Source organism: Gobius niger, assembly GCF_951799975.1.
Source record: "Gobius niger genome assembly, chromosome: 7".
Lineage (NCBI taxonomy): Eukaryota > Metazoa > Chordata > Actinopteri > Gobiiformes > Gobiidae > Gobius > Gobius niger.
In genome coordinates, this window is record NC_136858.1 from 14,164,296 (window position 1) to 14,183,366 (window position 19,071).

The 19,071-nt window shown below is 43.0% G+C and overlaps 1 protein-coding gene across 1 annotated transcript in view; it reads right to left on the reverse strand.

Annotated features, from left to right (window-relative positions):
- Positions 1–272: 272 nt before the first annotated feature.
- lrmda (leucine rich melanocyte differentiation associated) overlaps positions 273–19,071 on the reverse strand; it is a 246,246-nt gene continuing 227,447 nt past the window's right edge. Inside the window, exon 7 of the mRNA XM_079559998.1 lies at positions 273–846. Coding sequence (XP_079416124.1) covers positions 767–846 — 80 coding nt within the window. The 3' untranslated portion in view covers positions 273–766. The remainder of the gene's footprint in view (positions 847–19,071) is intronic.

A 19,071-nucleotide genomic window follows, 5' to 3' on the forward strand; every position in this document is an offset into this window, starting at 1 on the left:
AGATAGAAGATTATATAAATCTTCTAGGATTGAATAATGCATAATTGATAAAAGACAAGATAATGGAATGTTCTCAAGTGATTTCAGCTGCTCTAAAAGTTGATTTAAATTTTACCCCAGTTAATCTATACTATATGTTTTATTAACAAATTGGCAATCATTTTAACATGTGTAGTTTTTGTTTGTCTGTAATCAAGGAAACTCCAAAAAGAATAGTCCAGTTTGGGTTTTTTTATGATGAAAAGCAGATTTCACCCTCATCTATAGCCACCGTGCCTTGAATTTGATTTTGTAATATTTAATAGCTGGTGCTTCGATGTCTAAATGTCGAGAGCGAGTGAGAAAGACACGGGGAGAGAATGATGAGCCGGTGTCAGGCCCCAGGTGTGTGACCGTCACCCCTTCACCCTTGATTAGTGGCAGCAGTGGATAGGTGATCCATCATGGCTGTCAGAGAAACACGCAATCGGACGGATGGGTTTGTCACCGGGAGAGGCAGAAGGAGAAAGAGAGAGAAAGAGAGAGAGAGGAGAGGGCAGGGGATGCTTTGTTTGCGCTGGGACGGCTGACGCTTAAAGGCAATCATGTCAGCTCAAGTGTCATCCCCGACTTTAAACTCCCAGGCACCGATATCTCCAAAAACAGAGAGCTGAGAAAGGACAATCTCACGCAATGAATCGTGGAAAAAGAATGATGAATGTGATATGGATTTGGTTGATTCCGGTTGTTTTCAGTGCTGGAACGCTGGTCGCGGCGTGGTCGGACATCAGAGCTGGTCGTTGCGGATGAATCTGTTGCCTTCCGAGTGCTTGCCGTAGTAGATGTAACGGCACTTGGTGAAGAGACCTGAACAGACAGAAAGAAAGAAGACGGGTTGATCACGTTCTTTGCCTTTTCTTTGACGCCATATTGACGAATGCACTTTTCAACTATTATAACTTTGCTCTACAGTGAAAAAGCAGTCGGCTATAGTGGAGTGTAGGCAGTGTCTTGGCCCTTATATTCAGAATGAACCTGGAGGTGGAAAAATACGGACATTTTCTTTGAGTGCCCTAAGGCCGGACAGTAACAAGGCAACAGCCACCCACATCAGACTTCAAACACACAGGCTACATCCAAACACCACAGCAATTAGCAAGCGTGAGGACAGGAGTGTGGTTAATCTGCACCGCATTCAACAGGCCATTAAAATATCCCCTAAGAGCTTAATCAATATGGAAGATAATCTTATCTCAAAATGTATTTTAGGATATTACACTTTTTCCTCGATCAACACGCTGAACGCTGTTTTCTTCATTAGGACCAAATTTGCACACTCCTTGGTCAAAAGCACACTCATAACACACTTATTTTCCTCATACACATTTAATAAGACAATAGAGAAAAAGTGTGCCAGTGATAGTAGCAATTAGCTGCTGCGTTGCTAGTTCGAGAAATCTGCTAAAGCTTAAGCTTGCTGCTAACATTCTCCTCACATCAATGGTCATATATATTAGCAGTGAAGATGTGTTATTCAATGGATGATGTTTTGTGACTCTGCTAGTCAAATCCAGAATTTGAAACTTGTAGCTTTGGCCTACATTGAATCGGGAGTTAGCAAAGGGTGAGTGTTCCCGACATAGCCGTGGACTACAGTGGCTGAAACCAAGATGTCCGCCGGTGTTTCTTGTCGTAATGAGGTGTGTCTCGGTGCGCGGGAGCAGCCTGTCCGGACCTATAGCGTCTGCCCCGGCCTGCCACTTGATGAGCGCGCTTGGCTGCGGCTAGGTGTCACCTCTCGCCAAATGAGGCAAGGACAAGTGGCATTAGCGCCGTCAATGATCCTCTGACAGGGGGGGGGACACGTGCAGCTTTGGCCGGGCTTTTTAAATAGACATCAAGTGCATTACAGCCGCCAGAGAAGAAGAGAGACAGGGCGAGGAGGAGCGCGAGAGATGAGGGCTGCTCCGAGCGCTAAGTCCAATCACATAATCCAAAGAGACATTGTCAAGGGCGGGGAGCGAATGGCAACTAAGTGACAGAAAGCAGAGATGGGGACAGAGATACTGGTGCCATATTAGTGCCAAGCATATTCTGATGCCACCCTCAATTCTAACCAAACCTGACACGCCGCTCTCTTCCGACCCCCCCGCGCTCCTCGCCGCTCTTCAAAGTGCCACGACAGAGGCAGTAGGCAGAGGAACACGCAGCTCCACAGCAGCAGTCCCTCGCAGCTGTAGTGGGTGTTCTGTCAGGCGGAGGAGAGGCAGCACAGGCAGCAGCAGCGGCAGCACACAGGCCCCAGGACAAGCTCAGTCAATCTAAATCTGGACTTTGTAGTGGAGCAGTGCTCATTTCCCCCTCATAGCCCAGCGACTTGAGGTGATCCAAACACTCAAGTGTGAGGAGCTGTCACCTCCAATAACATCCAGGGGACGGGCTCTGCGCCTGCCTCGCCGGTGTGCGACTGAGGTACATATACTTGTGCAGCCTGGTGACAGTCGGGGAGGATTGGTGGGGGGGGTACGCGACTGGCCCTGGTAGGTGGTGGGTGGGTGATTTGCCGGAGGATATGGGTGCCATGGTTGGAGAGTGGGTTTGACACGGCAGGACTAGGCCCTGTCTGGCAGCGCTGTGATCATGTGGGCACTGGGGGACTCTCACATATTCACACTACCCCCCAGAGAAGCTAACTCTCTCCTGCTGAGCTTCTGGAACTGAGCTCCTATAAGGTGTTGCCTACATCTGTGTGTGTAGGATGGGTGCCCACCAGTGTTCAGATCATCTCCAGGGAAGGGCAGTTTCACACTTTGCTGGCCTGTCACTGGTCTACAGCAGCTCTTGTGGCGTCTTTATAATGTGTGCGGGCCAGGTTGGCAAATTGAGAGTCATTATTTCGGGTTTGATTTTCATTGAGTCGGGTTGGGTCAGAAAAAAAGCTGATCGACGCACAGTGTTGGGTAGTAACTAAACACATGTATTTAGATTAAGTATTTAGAATACTCATTTTGAGCAACTTTTTTCAGGTAGCTACTTTTTCATTTGAGGGAATACAGACTACAGTTTCTTTCCTAAAAGAAACTGTAGTCTGTGTACATCGCAGTACAACTCAATCATTAAATTTCAGTTTCATATTCATAGTATTAATAAGAAAGAAAATATCAAAACCGCTGGGGAAAAGCTTAGCTCTTTCCATCTGGGCATTTGCAAAGTGCTTTTTTGCATTCCAAATTAGTGGTGTAACAGGCGTGTAACAAGTGTAGCCTAAACATCTTAATCATGCGCCGCTTTTATGCATTAATATTGTGCAAATCAACGTGAAAGTATTCAGAATACAGTACTCTGATTGGACAAAGTAACAGCTTACATTTTAACAAGAGTATTCAGTATTCTGTAACTAAATACAAATATTCTCCCCAACTCTGCCGGCGCATCACAACCGGAGGGTTTATTTGGTTCAAAATGAGAAGAAAATGCCTATTCTCCAATTCTCTATTTCTCTGTATCTAAACTGTATCTCCAAAACATACTGCATAACTAAACCAGTGAAATCCATTTTGCCTCCTTGAAGTTTATCAGACATTTGTTTAAAAAAAAAAAAAAAAACAGTGCCCATGTTCTGCTCTAGGGTTGCTACAGTTGTTCAGGTCTAGGTATGGCATCAGTGCCCAAAGAATGAGACAAGCTGACTACCTGAACATCATGAATGACCAGGTTATGCCATCAATGAATTTCCTCTTCCCTGATGGCACGGGCATATTTCAAGATGACAATGCTAGGATTCATTGGGCTCACATTGTGAAGAGTAGTTCAGAGAACATGAGACATCCTTTTCACACATAAATCGATGGTCAATACAAGATCTTGGAGCATAATAAATGCAACACTGGATCTTTAGACATTAGCTACAATGGAAGAAGTACGAATGCTTAAAGCAAGCTAACCCTAACCTGATGTGGACAAGGTGTTGCATTGCCTCTCAGTCTGCTTTGCGTTCGGAAAGCTGTGAAAAGTGCTTATCCCCGCCAAGAATCTGGATGTCAAGGGAAGTTAGGAAGGAGTTTTGACCGCAAACAGTTTTGGTATGCACTATCACAAAATTCTATGTAAACTAGATAAAAACACAGAAATGTGTGTAGTTCGATGTAGTATAACTAATCCGCACTCCGGCCTGCCCTTGACGTGCGCACAAACGGAGCTAACAGTGGGAGCGGCCATTACAGTGACACATTAACAAAGTGACGCCCACTGTAATGTTTCCATCATGCCCCGGCGGAGGTGCCATCAGGCCTCGCCGGCACATATGTCTCCCAGCACCTTGTTGTGAGTAAAGGGGAGTGCTGCTAAACTCTGTACAGTGTGAGATGTTATGGAGTGCGTCAGCCAGCCCGCTCTTTGGAGATGATTACCCAAAGCATGTGTCACCTCCGCGGGGGCTTGATGGGCCATTCTGTCACAGTGTGATCCTGCTATAGCACAGCCTACAGAGCCCTCTATGTACAGCGCAGTTACTCCGGGAACTACTTTGTGTTATTGATGAGTGCTGCTGCAGTCACTTTAAACACAACTTTGGAAGTGTCGCGGCCGGCTATATTGGGAAGAATAGAACGCACAACTCCTAAACCGCTGCATCTGATTAAAGCAGAACTAAGTAACTCATACCTCAATGGAGATCATTTTTTTCACTCAAACTTGGCTGTAAGTACTGTTAAGGAGGCGCTAGCCTGCAGATAGCTTTGCCCGTTAGCCTGCTAGCTTCTTCTTCGTGATTCCATTAGTGTGTATTGGTGCTCCTATAGCAAAGTTGCAATAGTGGTTTTCTGGCCAGAGACACCAGGGGAGATGAAATCAACCCATGAACACCTGTATTACCCCCAGAAGGACAACGGAACGGATTTATTAAGGTAAACAAGTTACTTAGTACTGCTTTAAGCTTAAATTGTTAGCTGTGGTTGTGACTAATGTTTACAACTAATCTGCAAGAGTAACAGCAACATCCGTGTTTATAATCGCTACAAATACTATATGCCACACACTACATGAAGTGGCTTTTATTTTTCCCCTGAACACTCTTAAGTAAGCCTATTGAGTAATAAATATGAAAAAAGATGATGATGTATGGGCCTATATATGGACTGACTGTAGGGAAATCACAATGAATTTGTCTCCATGATCAGTGAAGTGAAAGGTGATGGGCGCCTTGCTAATTGAGTGTAGCACCCAACAGAGCACCTCTGACTTGTGCGCCATAAATAATTTATACCTATAGACTATATAGGCTTTCAGTCTAGTCGATCAACAAAACAAAAAGCTAAGATACTTAACAGAATGGCCAAAAGACTAACACAAAAGTCACAAAAGTCATTAGCATTTGAGTCAGCAGACATAACGTTTGACTAATCATTTTTGCCGCTTGTGCTAGGCTAAGTGTCCCCCGACGACCGGCCGGCCCCAGTTGTTCTAATCAGGCCTGTGGATGTGCATACTCACAGATGTGCTCATAAATGAGAGAGGGGGAGCGTGTCAGAGCGCCGGGAGATGGAGTGGCTTTAATGATTGCTCCCTGCATACAATCAGCTTCACTCTTTTCAAGGGCCATCAATATGTCACGGGGAGACACATCCGACGGACGTAGCTTTTAACACCAAGGTTATCTATTCTGGGCATGGATCCACTGCCTGCAATCCCACTTTCTGCCCTGTCTCCTCTTCACATCCATCCTGTCTTCAACCACACTGGGAAAAAAAAAATCCTTCTTAAGCATCTTGTCCAGTTCTCCATTTGAGCACGAGGCTATTAGAGAAGCAGTGAGGAAATGATCAGACTAGATGCATGTGTCAAGGGCTGAATAAACACGCTTTTATGTACTGTTACTTTATTGTCTAATTAATTCATCGATGGTCATACACCACAGTGGGCCTTTGTCTTTATCTGCTTTGCTACAAGACTAGGTTTTGAGGCCTTTTGTTGGCAACAGTAGGCTGTATAAAGGATAAAGTACCAAACAACCAAAGGGTGGGAGGTATTTCCCAAAACATGCTTCCTTCCCCCTCGGCGAGGCCACGCCCCCTTGTGTGACACCGTCTGAATCTATAGCACATTCTGGAAGCAAAGAGTCCAGTCACAGAATTGCAGCGCAGTTTCACACATCTTCTGGCCAAGACCCACAAAAACACCACATGTCGTTTTTTAATGACCTTAAAAACGATAAAATATGTCTCTACTTCTCAGTAGAGTAGAGACATATTCTCTACTGAGAATATGTCTTATTTTTTCTACTTCACTTTAAGTGCTGAAGTAGTATTTTCTGTTGAAAACACTAAAGTATTCAAAGTTAGAGTACAAATCATTAAATAAACGTGAATAATAACCACAAAGACCACGCCCAAATTCCCCTCGGTGCTCAACACGCTGAGAACAAACCCTCCTCCATAAAGACATTTATTTGATCTTTTTTTTTTATATGAAGCCATGTTAAAATGTTTTATGCTTTTTTTTTTTTATGTAGCGCAGTAAAAGTACAAAGTTCTCAACAAAAATACTGCTCAGGTAAAGTGCACATGCCCAAAACCTCTACTTAAGTAGCTGATCACCATTGGCTTTTTTCATATGAACTCAGATGCATTATGAACATGAAGTCCAGCCTGTGTCACATTCAGACTGGGTTAGTACATGATGAAGGTGAATCCATATTTAGTCCATCTCTTGTCATATCTGGAGTATTCATTAACCATTTTAACAGATGTCACCTGTCTCGCTCCTCGCCCTGGAAAAACCCCAAACGTATACACGGCGCGGTGAAAGTGACATTAATCCCGCTCCAATAAAAAATATTTAGTCCATTAAACATAAATAGCTGTCATTATGATGCATGCCCCGGGCTCGGGCCTTCGCCGCTCTCCTCCCGGCTGTTTACGGCGGCCAAACAACTGCAACGCCTGCATGTTCTCAACTTCAGCGTATTGATTAAACTTTTAAATAGCTGCCATAGAACCCGGGGAACATCAGGAAGATTAATTTGCGTCAATGTTCATCTGTAATTCATTAGCCATTTATACTATCCACATTCACGCGGGGCTATCGGGGGAAACGTGGGCCATTTTTCACCCAGGCGTGCGCGGGGAAGGAGAGGAAAATCCACAGTAAGTATCCAGGCAATGATTGATTGTAAAAAATGATGCTGTCGGTTAATAAGCCGCTATCTCACGTGTGCTATTGATATGTTGAGTTCATAATTAGCATTAGCAGTCATGAGGGGTAACAAGGCATAAAGACACTCCTGTGCTATCATGTGTCTTATGATGAGCATTTACTGCCAAAATATGAAATAAATCACTTTCAACCTATTTGGAATAACTGACGGCCCCATATTATGTTGACTGCGAAACAGACTAGTAGCAGTAGCTTTAGTTTGCATAACATTTCACCCAATAGAATACAAGCCCTGAAAACAGTGAGTGAGCTCGCCTCTCCTTTTTGTTATGGATGCATATCACCAATATATACAGTATCCATGGATATGTTGCTGCTTTGCTTTTTTAGTTTTAAACACAGTCCTCTTCCTTTTTATTTTTAGGTAAAGGTGCTTTATTTGTCATTATACAACAACTGCAAAACTGTCCTCTGCATTTGATCCATCCTTCAATGCAGGCCGCTGGGACGACCTGTAAGGAGCAGTGGGCTGCAGTAGTACAGCGCCTGGTGTACCATCAGCCTGGCTCCAGATATGGCTCGAGAATTCAGTGGTAGGTAGGGGAAATCGGATTACCCGGAGGAAGCTCAAGCAAGGGGTCTTTCATCTCCCCCTGGTGTCTCTAGCCAGAAAACCACAATTGCAACTTCCTGCCACCGAGGCGGTGGGCCCAATACACACTAATAGAATCACGAAGAAGAAGCTAACATGCTAACGGGCAAAGTTGCACTCAGACTTGGCTGTAAATCCTGCTAAAGTGGCGCTAGCCCACAGTTAGCTTTGCCCGTTGTGGGCTAGTGACACTTTAGCAGTATTTAGAAGTATTCATCTACATTTAAAATCAGTTTTTGTACTGTAACATCAACCTGCCCAGGGACTACAGGTGGAAATTAGCATCTTTGCTATAACCTGGCACAATGCATCTTTCCTTATGGTCAATGTTAAATTGTGCACTGTCCCTGTTTAAATAAAAACCATACCATACCATACCATACCATTTAGAGCCAAGTCTGAGTGAAAAAATGTATCTCCATTGTGTAATTGGATGTACAATATCCCTCTCTACCTTTGTCTTTTCTGTCAGCGTAGTATTTACTCTCAATGACAATTAATGAGTAAAAAAACGCAACATGCTACGACACCTGCGGTGGCGCTTATGGCCTCTAGTGGCATGAGTCACTTAGTTCTGCTTAAAGAATGAAATGTGTAATCCAGTGCTCAATCGCCCCGGTAGATATACGAGTCTGGTGAGACAAAACGACACTAATGGCTGACATTTCAATATTCATCCAAATCCTTTCTTCAGAGCCCAAAGTTTGGGATAGGAGGATTCCCACCTGCTTGGAAAGTGGGCTTTAAAGGGACTACACAGAGTTAAACATTTTTAAAATTATGTATTTTCCCCCAACATGTTCCAGCAATGTCCTAAGGTGTAGAATGAGCCCAGACCTATTCACTGCCTCTTAAATCCTGCACTGTCACTCAAAAAGTTGTTATTTCAGGTTCGAATTGCCGTCATGCACAATTATTAATCTCCCCATCACAGACCCCTCTGTCATCAACAAGAAAGCAGTCACACGCCTCGCACGTACTATAGCCATGGACTCCGATCACCCTCTCCACACTCACTTCGTCCTGCTGCCATCAGGCCGTAGGTACAGGACTCCGCAGTGGGAGCGGGTACGCTTCAGGAAAAGTTTTATCCCCTCCGCCATAGCCGCATTGAACGACCTGTAATTCCCGCCCCCCCCCCCCCCCCCCCCCCCGCATATTCTCTTTTGCGTAGTGTGCTGTTGCTGTTACTGTCTTTGGCTTGTCTTCTGTGTCTTTCGTGTGTGTCTCTGTGACGGCTGTGAAAACAAATTTCCCCCTTTGGGACAATAAAGGTCTATCTATCTATCTATCTATCTATCCATCTATCTATGCACGAGCTTAATATAGAAGGTGCATAAAATGGCCAACTTGCATCTAGCCCCTTTAACCTTAACAAAGGTGTTGATTCAATCAGAATTTGGACAGTGTTGCCATGGCACCATAATGTTGATTTATTCACATCTGATGTCATGAGAATGAGTGTGTCAAAAGCTTCACTGAAAATTGATGTTTTGCAAATATATCTATCAGTGGTTGTTTTTAGCCTTACTTTAATGACTCAATCTCCCAACTAAACACCCACTGGTCTTCAACTTCATTTCTTTGCATCAGCTGCCACTGAGCCTTGACATTGAGCTTCATTAGCTTAGCTTAGATAGAGCCGGTCCTCATTTGTGGCTGTGTATTAATGCGGAGGTAGTACAGGCAGAGAGGCCATGTTTGGATGTGTTGGCAGGTGAAGCGCACACTGACTGACAGCTCGTATACAGGGTGTCAGACTCACGGCGAGAAGAGTGACGTCAGGGCTTCAGTGAGTGTCAGCGCCTATCCGCCATGAGCCCCGGGTGATGGATAGGACTAGCATTGCACGGCCTTGTTACACTTATGATGACTGCTAATGCTAATTATAAATGTTACTAAACTGATTACACGCCCCAGCCTGACCAGTCATCAGGCCTTTTAACATAACACTGACCTCAGACATGCACAACAGGCTTTTGGGGTTTGGAGGCTAATGGAACATCTCAAACGCCAGTATAAAGTTTTATCACTATACTAACAAGAGGTCTCGCTGTCCTTAGCCTTAACTCTGATATTCACATCTTCAAAAATACTTCTTCAATCAAAGTAAACTATTTTCTTTCAGTCGATGATGTTATCGACAATCACATTGCGGTCTGTTCTGTGTTCAGCTTCTCGAGTAACCCGGGGCTGAGATATGGAGAAAACAAGCCTGAAGACTTGGGTTGGATTGCGAAATGGCCGCATGACTCAGGTAAAAGCACATACACAGAGTATCGAGCGCGCAGGCAAAAAAATAAATATATAATTTGTACAAGATGGAGAGTTGAAAGATTTGCTATTGCCACAGGCTGATGGGCTGTCAGGGGAAGGTTGCTAGGTCATGGCTCAACCGGGCCTGATCAATACTAAGTTGATTTTACCGCATGTTTCTTTTTGAAGTGCAATAACACCCCATTCGATATGTTACGTACAGAGCTAGACCAACGGTATTTGCTTCAATGTAATTAATTTCAATATGGCCATATGAAACATGGGGAAATGGTTTGGACATATCAGAGAGAAATCTTTTATTCTGTTCTTTCAAAGAGCTTTTGGACAACTTGTATTTGTATGACTTAATTTAAAGTGTATGGTAAACTGGCTTATAAGATAAGATAAGATAAGATAAGATAAGATAAGATAAGATAAGATAAGATAAGATAAGATAATCCTTTTTATTGATCTCACAATAACTGTCCACATAAAAAAAAACATAAAAGAGGATGCATGGACACTAGTAGTTGAAATAAAAAATAGCTAATGATTGGCAATCCATGATCTGCAGTGAAGGTTTTTTGAGCACTGAAATTATCAGGTTATGATGTATGGACTTGAGCAGTACTCACCTCATTACATCACCAGGTGGAGGAGAGCATTTGTCGGGCACCTGTGTTTTCCTGTTTTCAAACTGTGAAAATGTTACGCTGCAATTTTAGCCATGTTATCAACTCATTTCTAGCTCCCACAATACACCTGCATGCATGCTCAATTTCCAGCGTTGGGGAGTAAATAAGTACATGAATCATGTCACGTGTCTTGAATGTGTCAGTAAAATACACGTAAATATGTTTTAATCCTACACTACATTTATACACTGTAAGATATAATGAAAGTATTTCAAAAACAATACTATGATTGGACAATGCAAAGGAATATTTTGGAAAATACAACTTGCTGCAAGAATTTGATATTTTGTACAACTTTGTACTGATTTATCTCGTGCTTCTGTTACTGATGGATTGATTGACTGATTGATTGATATAATATATTAGAAAAAGAAATGCATGAATGAATGAAACAAAGCACAACTCCAGCTTTTTATTTTAGAGAAAGCTTAAAAATAAAATAGTCAGTTTGGCAGAACATGGGCCCTGGAGAGAATAAGAGCTCCATCACTGTCAGCCGTCTAAATGGCCATAATCAAACACTTTAAATTGAGGATGGCATTATTCATTGATGGGTGAATTACAGCTATAACCAGATAAATGCATATCAGTCTTTGTACTCCCAACTTATAAGGATGAGAAGGAAATTGAATTCTGGGGGCACATAAATTTTGACTGAAGAAAGAGATTAGCGTCGCGGGGGGCCTAATGGAGAAAAAAATGGTGAAATTAATTTTGCTGACAGTTATTCCAGGCAGAGGCTGAAAAGAACAGTGCCTACTGTAGCTCTGCAGTGGGGAGATAAGGGCTTAAAGGGAGGGTGCATATTACAGTACGGCTGAACAAAAACATTTAAATGTAAGCCTAACAATGACACGCGGGTTATTTACGAGCGCTGCCTTTATTATTATTATTGAAAGACGGCGTGTCTCCTTAAGGCTAATGATGCTAGTGATTATAAAAGCTAATTTTGTCAGTCAACACTACAGATCGGCGAATCAGCGCCCCTGCAGCCCGCTTCTGCTCGACGCTGATCAATTGCCTTCTTCATTACAGCTGGGACTTCTAATTAAAAGCAAGGAACAGATAAGTGGCACGCACCTCTGACCGAAATGGAAGGGAAAAGTGAAAACAGCTATTAGCGATTTGGCGGCGCGGGCTAATGGCGCTTGCTAATAAGAGCGGCTAGCCCAGTCAGTCAATGAAGGTTTAATCACCGGGACAGGATTCAATAACAAAAAGAGCGTCATATTAATCAGCGGAGACGGATAGCTTCGCCGTGCATCTCTGTGACATTGTGAGGGATGGGATGAATTAATGATGTTCTCCATTGGAAGACATTAAATAATAATTATCAGGCAAAACAGCATGAAAGGGACTGCGTAATGAAGCCCATTGTCAGGTCAATTACAAGCGCATAAAGCTATTCAAAGGGAAGTAGCTTGTTAGCAGATAGCCGCACTGGGAAGGACAACTTTGGTGGGATTAATGTTCAGGTGCCTAGCATCTACAGTGGCCTGGAAGGAAAAGATTAACAAAACCATGGAAATTAATAAGGGAAAAATAAGGACTTTTTTTGCATTTTGTTTTAAGATGTATGCTTTCGTTTTAAAGCAGAACTAAGTAACTCGTGCCCCTAGAGGCCATAAGTGCCACTGCAGGTGTTGTAGCGTGTTACGTTTTTTTACACATTTATTGTCTGTGAGAGTTAATACTACGCTGACAGAGAAGACAAAGGGAGAGAGAGATATTGTACATCCAATTACACAATGGAGATAATTTTTTTCACTCAAACTTGGCTGTAGATACTGTTTAAGTGGCGCTAGCCCGCAGTTAGCTTTGCCTGTTAGCCTGTTAGCTTCTTCTTAGCTATTGCATTAGTGTGTATTGGTGACTCCGACCTGTAGGCAGCGAAGTTTAATTGTGGTTTTCTGGCCAGAGACACCAGGGGGAGATGAGAGACCCCCACAATCACCGCATTAACATTTGTATTACCCCCAAACAGACAATGGAAAGGATTTATTAAGGTAAACAAGTTACTTAGTACTGCTTTAAAATTTCTTGAGATGTTTAAAGAAAAGGTACGAAGAGTAAGCCATGGTGGCTAGCAGGCAATAAAGCCTTAAGCCCTGTATTTTAGATTTACATATACATATTTTATTTCTTCACCTATCAGTTCTGGGTTGTCAGATCCTATACTGTAGCTTAAACCATATTAGTTATCACCACTTTATGATAATTATTTTTATGGTAAGTTAGTCTACAAACTGTTCTGCATTTGCTATCTTTTTGCTTTATTTTCTGCCGTTTCCATAGAGTTTTCTGAATTTGAATATTTTGAAAACATGTGATGCTTTTTCTCCTGCAAAAGATTTCCCCCTTTTTCCTTTTTGCATTTCTAAATCATTTGAATTTGTATTGTAATTTGCAGACCTCTATTTTGCAAACAGGTTGAATGAAATTGTTTTTTGCATCCGGAGGCACAGGGACAACAGAATCTGCAGTCTACATAGCCGGGAGCATCCGGCGAGGCATTCAGAGGGTAACACAAGGAAAATTGGTTAGCCAAAGATAAATGACACGACAATGACAGTGTTTTGCCCGCTTGAAAGCAACGTCAGTCGCTAAGTGCTGTGTTAACTAAACTCCACTACATAGACAATGATGGACTTCACGCGTCACTGGACAAAATGGCACCTCACAACCTGTCACCGGCAATTTCCGTCAAGTCAAAGACGGCCAGCAAATTTAGCCAAGAGAGGAAGTGCTAAAGTTTAACACCGAGCACATATAAAGGTGTCGGGCTGAGGTGAGATTTATGGCCTTCATACAATGTGTCCTTGGCTGAGATAGGATTCTGATCAATTTACATCAACAGTAAATCTGCACACGGGAAATGGACATGCATGAAAAAAGACAACTATAGCCTTTGCTTTATCTCTAGTTTTTGGTTGGTATTAATCTGTTCTTGGTAAATTCTGGTTTCTCAAGGGTATTAGCCGGATAAGCTCTTTACGATCAAGTCGTCTTTCACAGAGACTGATCACACCCGACCACTCCAAACTATTGAACCACAGTAGGGCTTTATACAATGCTTGGCCTTCTCTGATTTGCACAATGAGTCGATGTTAGTATAGTTTTAGAGTTTTGCAGGGTTTTATTTTTCAAGAAGAATCAATAAAAGCTAGTATGTAAACAATTTTTTCCAGACTGCACCCAAGAAATGGTTTTGACATAAGGTTAGGTTATAGTTGGGCCATGATTAGTGAGATAAAACTCTTGTTTCCATGTTATTACCATACTTAATCTGGCAAGAGCAAGATTGATACTAGTGACTAGTGACTTTAACACTGATATCAATCTGGGATTGCTCCATCTTAAATTGTTTGGGGAAAGGATAAACTTTTAGCGCAGCATTTGCTTCTGATTTGATTAAGCACAGTTTGTTTTAGCCAATCACAGCACAGTCTCAAATAACAAACTGCAAATCTATTAAATGTTAACTTTTGAAAAATGTGTGTTTGTACGTATGTAGCAGCATACCTTACACTTTCTTCATTGTCGCCACATTGTTAATTAGTATCAATAAAAGTGTTGATTGTTATCAGCAAATGTTACTCCCGCCTTCTCACGACAATACTGAAGCTTTCAAACTTGACAAAATGGCTAAGACAATCTTCAAATGTCCAATTACGTCCTGTTTCCAGTTGGCTCTATTTTTACCCAACTCCTCCAGCCTGGCGTAACCACTCTGTCAGTTAAACAAACATGGCGTCCTCTGATGCGACACGTGTCAATAGTGATCTGAGGTCTTGTTCCGCTGCTGTGGCTTTGGGCCCTGGCCGGCTGCACCTGCCTCCCCACAGTGCCCTGGGTCACTCGGCCTGCTTCACACTTCCTTCCCCTGCAAACCTCCAGCACTTATTACTCTCCATCCTCACTGAGCGCGGCTGTCTGGGAGCCCATTATTAGAGTCATTTCAGTGGCCATCTTGACGCCTGTTAGGCACTTCTCTACCTGGGGCTCCCCTGCTCCCTGGCCCGGCCCGCTGAGTGCCTGGCCAGCCAAACAGTGATTGGACATGACATGGTGACAGAAAACAGCGGAGAAGGGCAAGGGGAATAAAAAGAACAGAGATGGTCGACAGTAAGTGGAGGAGAGGAAGGTGCTCGGGTTAGGGTGTGCCCATCAACGCGCATGAGGGTTAGCCAAGAGCTGCATGTCACAATGACGGAGAGGCTGGATCACTCACGTCAGAGCTTCATCTGACTGGAAGATATCAATCTCCGGGCCTAATACAAAAAGACATTCGGAACTATCCTTTAGCTTTGCTTTGTGCGTCCCTTGTGCCTGCTCCTCGGCTGCTAAAAATGTGTGTAACCTTCATCGCCCGGCCCTCAATCCGGCTCAGTCATTTTCACATCCCATTTCCCCGCGCTGCGCAGTGACAGTCAAATGATGACAGATCACAAAAGTACCCTGACATATGGTATTTAAGACAATTTGTCAGTATATGTCAGAAACACGGTGGAAATGACTATGTGGGGAGTTAAAGGGAGGCTTACCGGTCTGTCGCGAGGAAGTATGAAAACAAAGTCACATAGAATTAAGCAAAAAATCAAACTGATTTAACAGAACGTTCCATAAAATCTAATAAAAGATGATTCAATCAAGTAATTTAAGCTCATTCAATATGATAACTTCAACTCATCTCATGCAAACAGATTTAATTTGTCCATCGAAATATTGCTATGAAACTAATATAGATCTTTTACTTGAGCAGTCCAGTATAAAAAATAGCCCTATGATGGAGCCTCATTTCATTGACCTGTAAAAGCTTTAGGCTTTATTGGGTACTTGGGTGACACCAAGAAGGTCCCAGGTCAATCGGACTGTGCACTGGCTGCTCCAGTTGGTACAACCGAACACATGCACAATAGGATGGAGAAAAAAGACCCCTCTGGAAAATGTATGCTGAATGTTAGTGGAGTTTAGGTACTATTGAAAAAAAAATACAATTTTGATGCTGTTGGTCCATTTTTTCCCCTGTGTGTTTGCCCTATTTTTTTTCTTCCATTTTTTCCACAATTTGTCCTTATTTTTTGTCACAATTTCTCCCAAGTTTCCCTAGTTTTTCCCCAGTTTTTCCACACATTTCTTGACATTAGAGATGAACCTGTAAATCTGAGCATCTTCCAAACATTATTGCTTTTCTGCTATCGTTCAGGTATCGGTATTGCAAACAAAGTATCGTTAAAGTACCGGTATCTAAAAAAAAAAGGAAAACAAAAAGAAGGTACCGTGAAAGGAACTACGTGCTGCAGCCAGTTAAACTAGACTTAAAAGGCAGCCAAACATAGCACATAGTTAATCCTAAATATTATACGGTTATAACAATCTTTAAACGAGATCAGTCGTCAATCCAAATGAACATATCTGCATTCTGATTCCTCTAAGCAAACCCCGCCCTGCATACTTGAAAACATTTAATAGCATCCAAGTTGACATTACATGCTTGAAACCACGGTCACATCATATTACACAGAGTGATTCCCTGCCACGCTTCAAAGTGATGGGTCCTCGGCAGCCAATCAGGAGTGACGGCGGTGCCATGATAGGTTTGCGTTGTGCGACATATTTCACCGGTGGCGTTGGCGTGGCCTCGGTACGGCCCGGTTATAGACGGATAGCTGGCCCCGGTAGCTCTACCCCTCTTAATTAATATGACATATCCTTGTTCGTATGCAGAGAGCGAAGGGAGAGCCCGCCGCATGAAGGTATGAGGGAATGATTAAGTGCAGAACTGTCGGCGCGCGTGAGAAATGATCTCGCCTCTTCGGCTTCATTTCCGACTGTTACATTCCCCCCCCCCCCTCTCTCTCTCCTCCATCCTCCTCTCCTCCTAAGCCCTTTTCCCTTATCTTTCCTCTTCCCCCTCATATGACACTCCCGGACAGTCCTCAGCCCCCTGCACATCTCCTGACAGGTAGAATAATAACGCTCGTACATCACTGCCTTGAAAAGTCCAATAACCTAAATCTTCACTTGCCACACACCCGGGGACTCAATTACTTTATTGACATGTAATCTTCATAAGGGGAGAAATATTGAGCATGTAAGGTCAGCTGGTTATGAAGACATATTATCATATTATCTGCATGGGGGTTGTAGGGGCTAGGACCTGACAAAGCTAATTATAATGGTACATGTTTCAGAGCTCACAGCGTATTATCTGCTTGGCTGCTTGGTTGGGCCACAGCTGAGGTATGGAGAGAGGAGAAAAGGGGGATGAGATTTCGGACCCAACCGGCAATGGGTGTCATCCGAGGGCATGGGAATTAATGAAGCCAAATATTATCGACTGCACATCGCACGGCTAATATCCTTGATTTGTGCGTTGTATCTTGCAAGGATTACTAATGGATAACCGCAAATCTCAATACAACTTGACATTGGGGAGAAAGGAGGAGGTGGGTTTTGTTGAGCGCTTAATTTCGCAGTAAGGACATCCCTACAAAAGAGGGGGAAATGCTACAAGGTTGAGTTAAATTAGGTGAAACAAATGAATAAATAAAATGAAAACATTTGATAAAACTCTAGACTCATGCAGAATTGTGAAATCCTAGAAAACTTTTTTTTTACAAACCCGTCATCACAACTTGGTTTTTGAGAAGATAAATTGTTGCTGAATGCTTGATTTTCAGTACCACCACCTTCATAAACAAACATACAAATGAATGAATATCATGCACCTAATTAGAAACTATGGTGGTCCAATGACGATGCCCTGAGGTACACCTTGAACAAACGTATGATCTCAACTAAATCAAACAGAAACATAGAAAAATATGTTCTTCAAGAAATGACTCAATAACAAAATCCAACTCTAAGGGGAAAAAAAGGAGATTTGGAAAGCTAGAAAAAGGGGGAAAGTGCTGGAGTACAAAGGTCTGCTTGGGGTGCTCGAGCCGTTCCTCAGCCCAAATGTCAAAACGGGTTAGCGGCGGCGCGAAGGACGGACGCCCATGGCTGTGTTATCGCTTTTCTCCCAAGGTTATCTTAATATCATCCTTTCAAGCCGGGCCATTACAATCTAGAGCTGGCAACATAAAGCAAAACAATAACGCCGGCGATAGTGCTATATATTCTATAGGGGGTGCACTCTTGTAAAATTACGCTTCAAACTACCTCCCTGTAAGGCTGAGGGCGCAACCGTAACTAAGCTTGTTATTTTAGCCATGGATCAAAAGGGCAGGCGAAAACAAAAGCTTGCCTTGAGATGCTGCTGGCTGCTCGGGGTCATTGCATGCACACTGCCACCCCCAGACATTCAAAAATGCTCTTTTTCATCTATCCAAATGTCCGAATAGAGAGCGCTCGAGAGGGCTGCCCTAGAAGAAGCCCGGAACGAGCTGAGATTTGTCCAGCGCTGCCAAAGGTTACGCGTTAACTCTCGCTAATGGTGTCAAATGCAGAAGCATATTGTACTCCTCCGATGCAGCTCTCCAGGCGCAAAGGGCATTTTCATGATTGGATTTATTCAATTTCTCTGCAAACTCTTCCCAGTTTTGCATACTCTATTAAACGCTGTGGCCTCTTGATATTTTGGTATTCATGCGAAAATCAGCTATGCAAATATAAAGGCTAGGATTTATTTGAAAATCTTCCACTCTTTCATATCCCAAGAGAGCTCGGTGAAGCGACCAAGATGGAAAATCACCACAAGTCTGGGGATGAATTTGCGTCGTTGACCAAAATGATACAGTCAATCCAATCTTCTCGTAGAGGAGCGACACGAAATGCCAGAATCTATAAGCAAAATCAAATTATGATGCTGAAATAACTTGTCCACTTCCATTATAGTGACAAAGAAAGCTGCTCTGTCCGTGTAAGGCGACTTACTCAGTGAATCAAAGCGACGTATTAAAAGGTTGTGGTGGATTTTCTTGTATTTTCGTGACCCTGGCCTTTTCAGTCCACATAAGTAGCACAGACCTGCTACTTGATGTGCCTGGTATCTTAACGGAAGATGAAATGCACGTCGGTTTGGTAAAACAGGCTTGGCATTCATGTGGGGAGGACCTCGCTGAGCTTCAGGGCAAAGCAAGACGAGATGACCCTAAAAACTGTCTTCACTTTCAGTTGTGTAAGTTGGGTTTTTCCTTCGTAATCATCAGACAGGAGATCTTAAAGAAGTGGATTACAAACGGACAGTTTGTCTAACAAGACTTCAGATAGTATTAGAGAAACAGCTGGTGTCAGATTCTGTATCTCAAATAGACATCAATGCAGGGTACTTTGATTCACTATCTAAAGCTATATCTCTGTGTTTCATCAAAATGCAGAGATGAATATTCA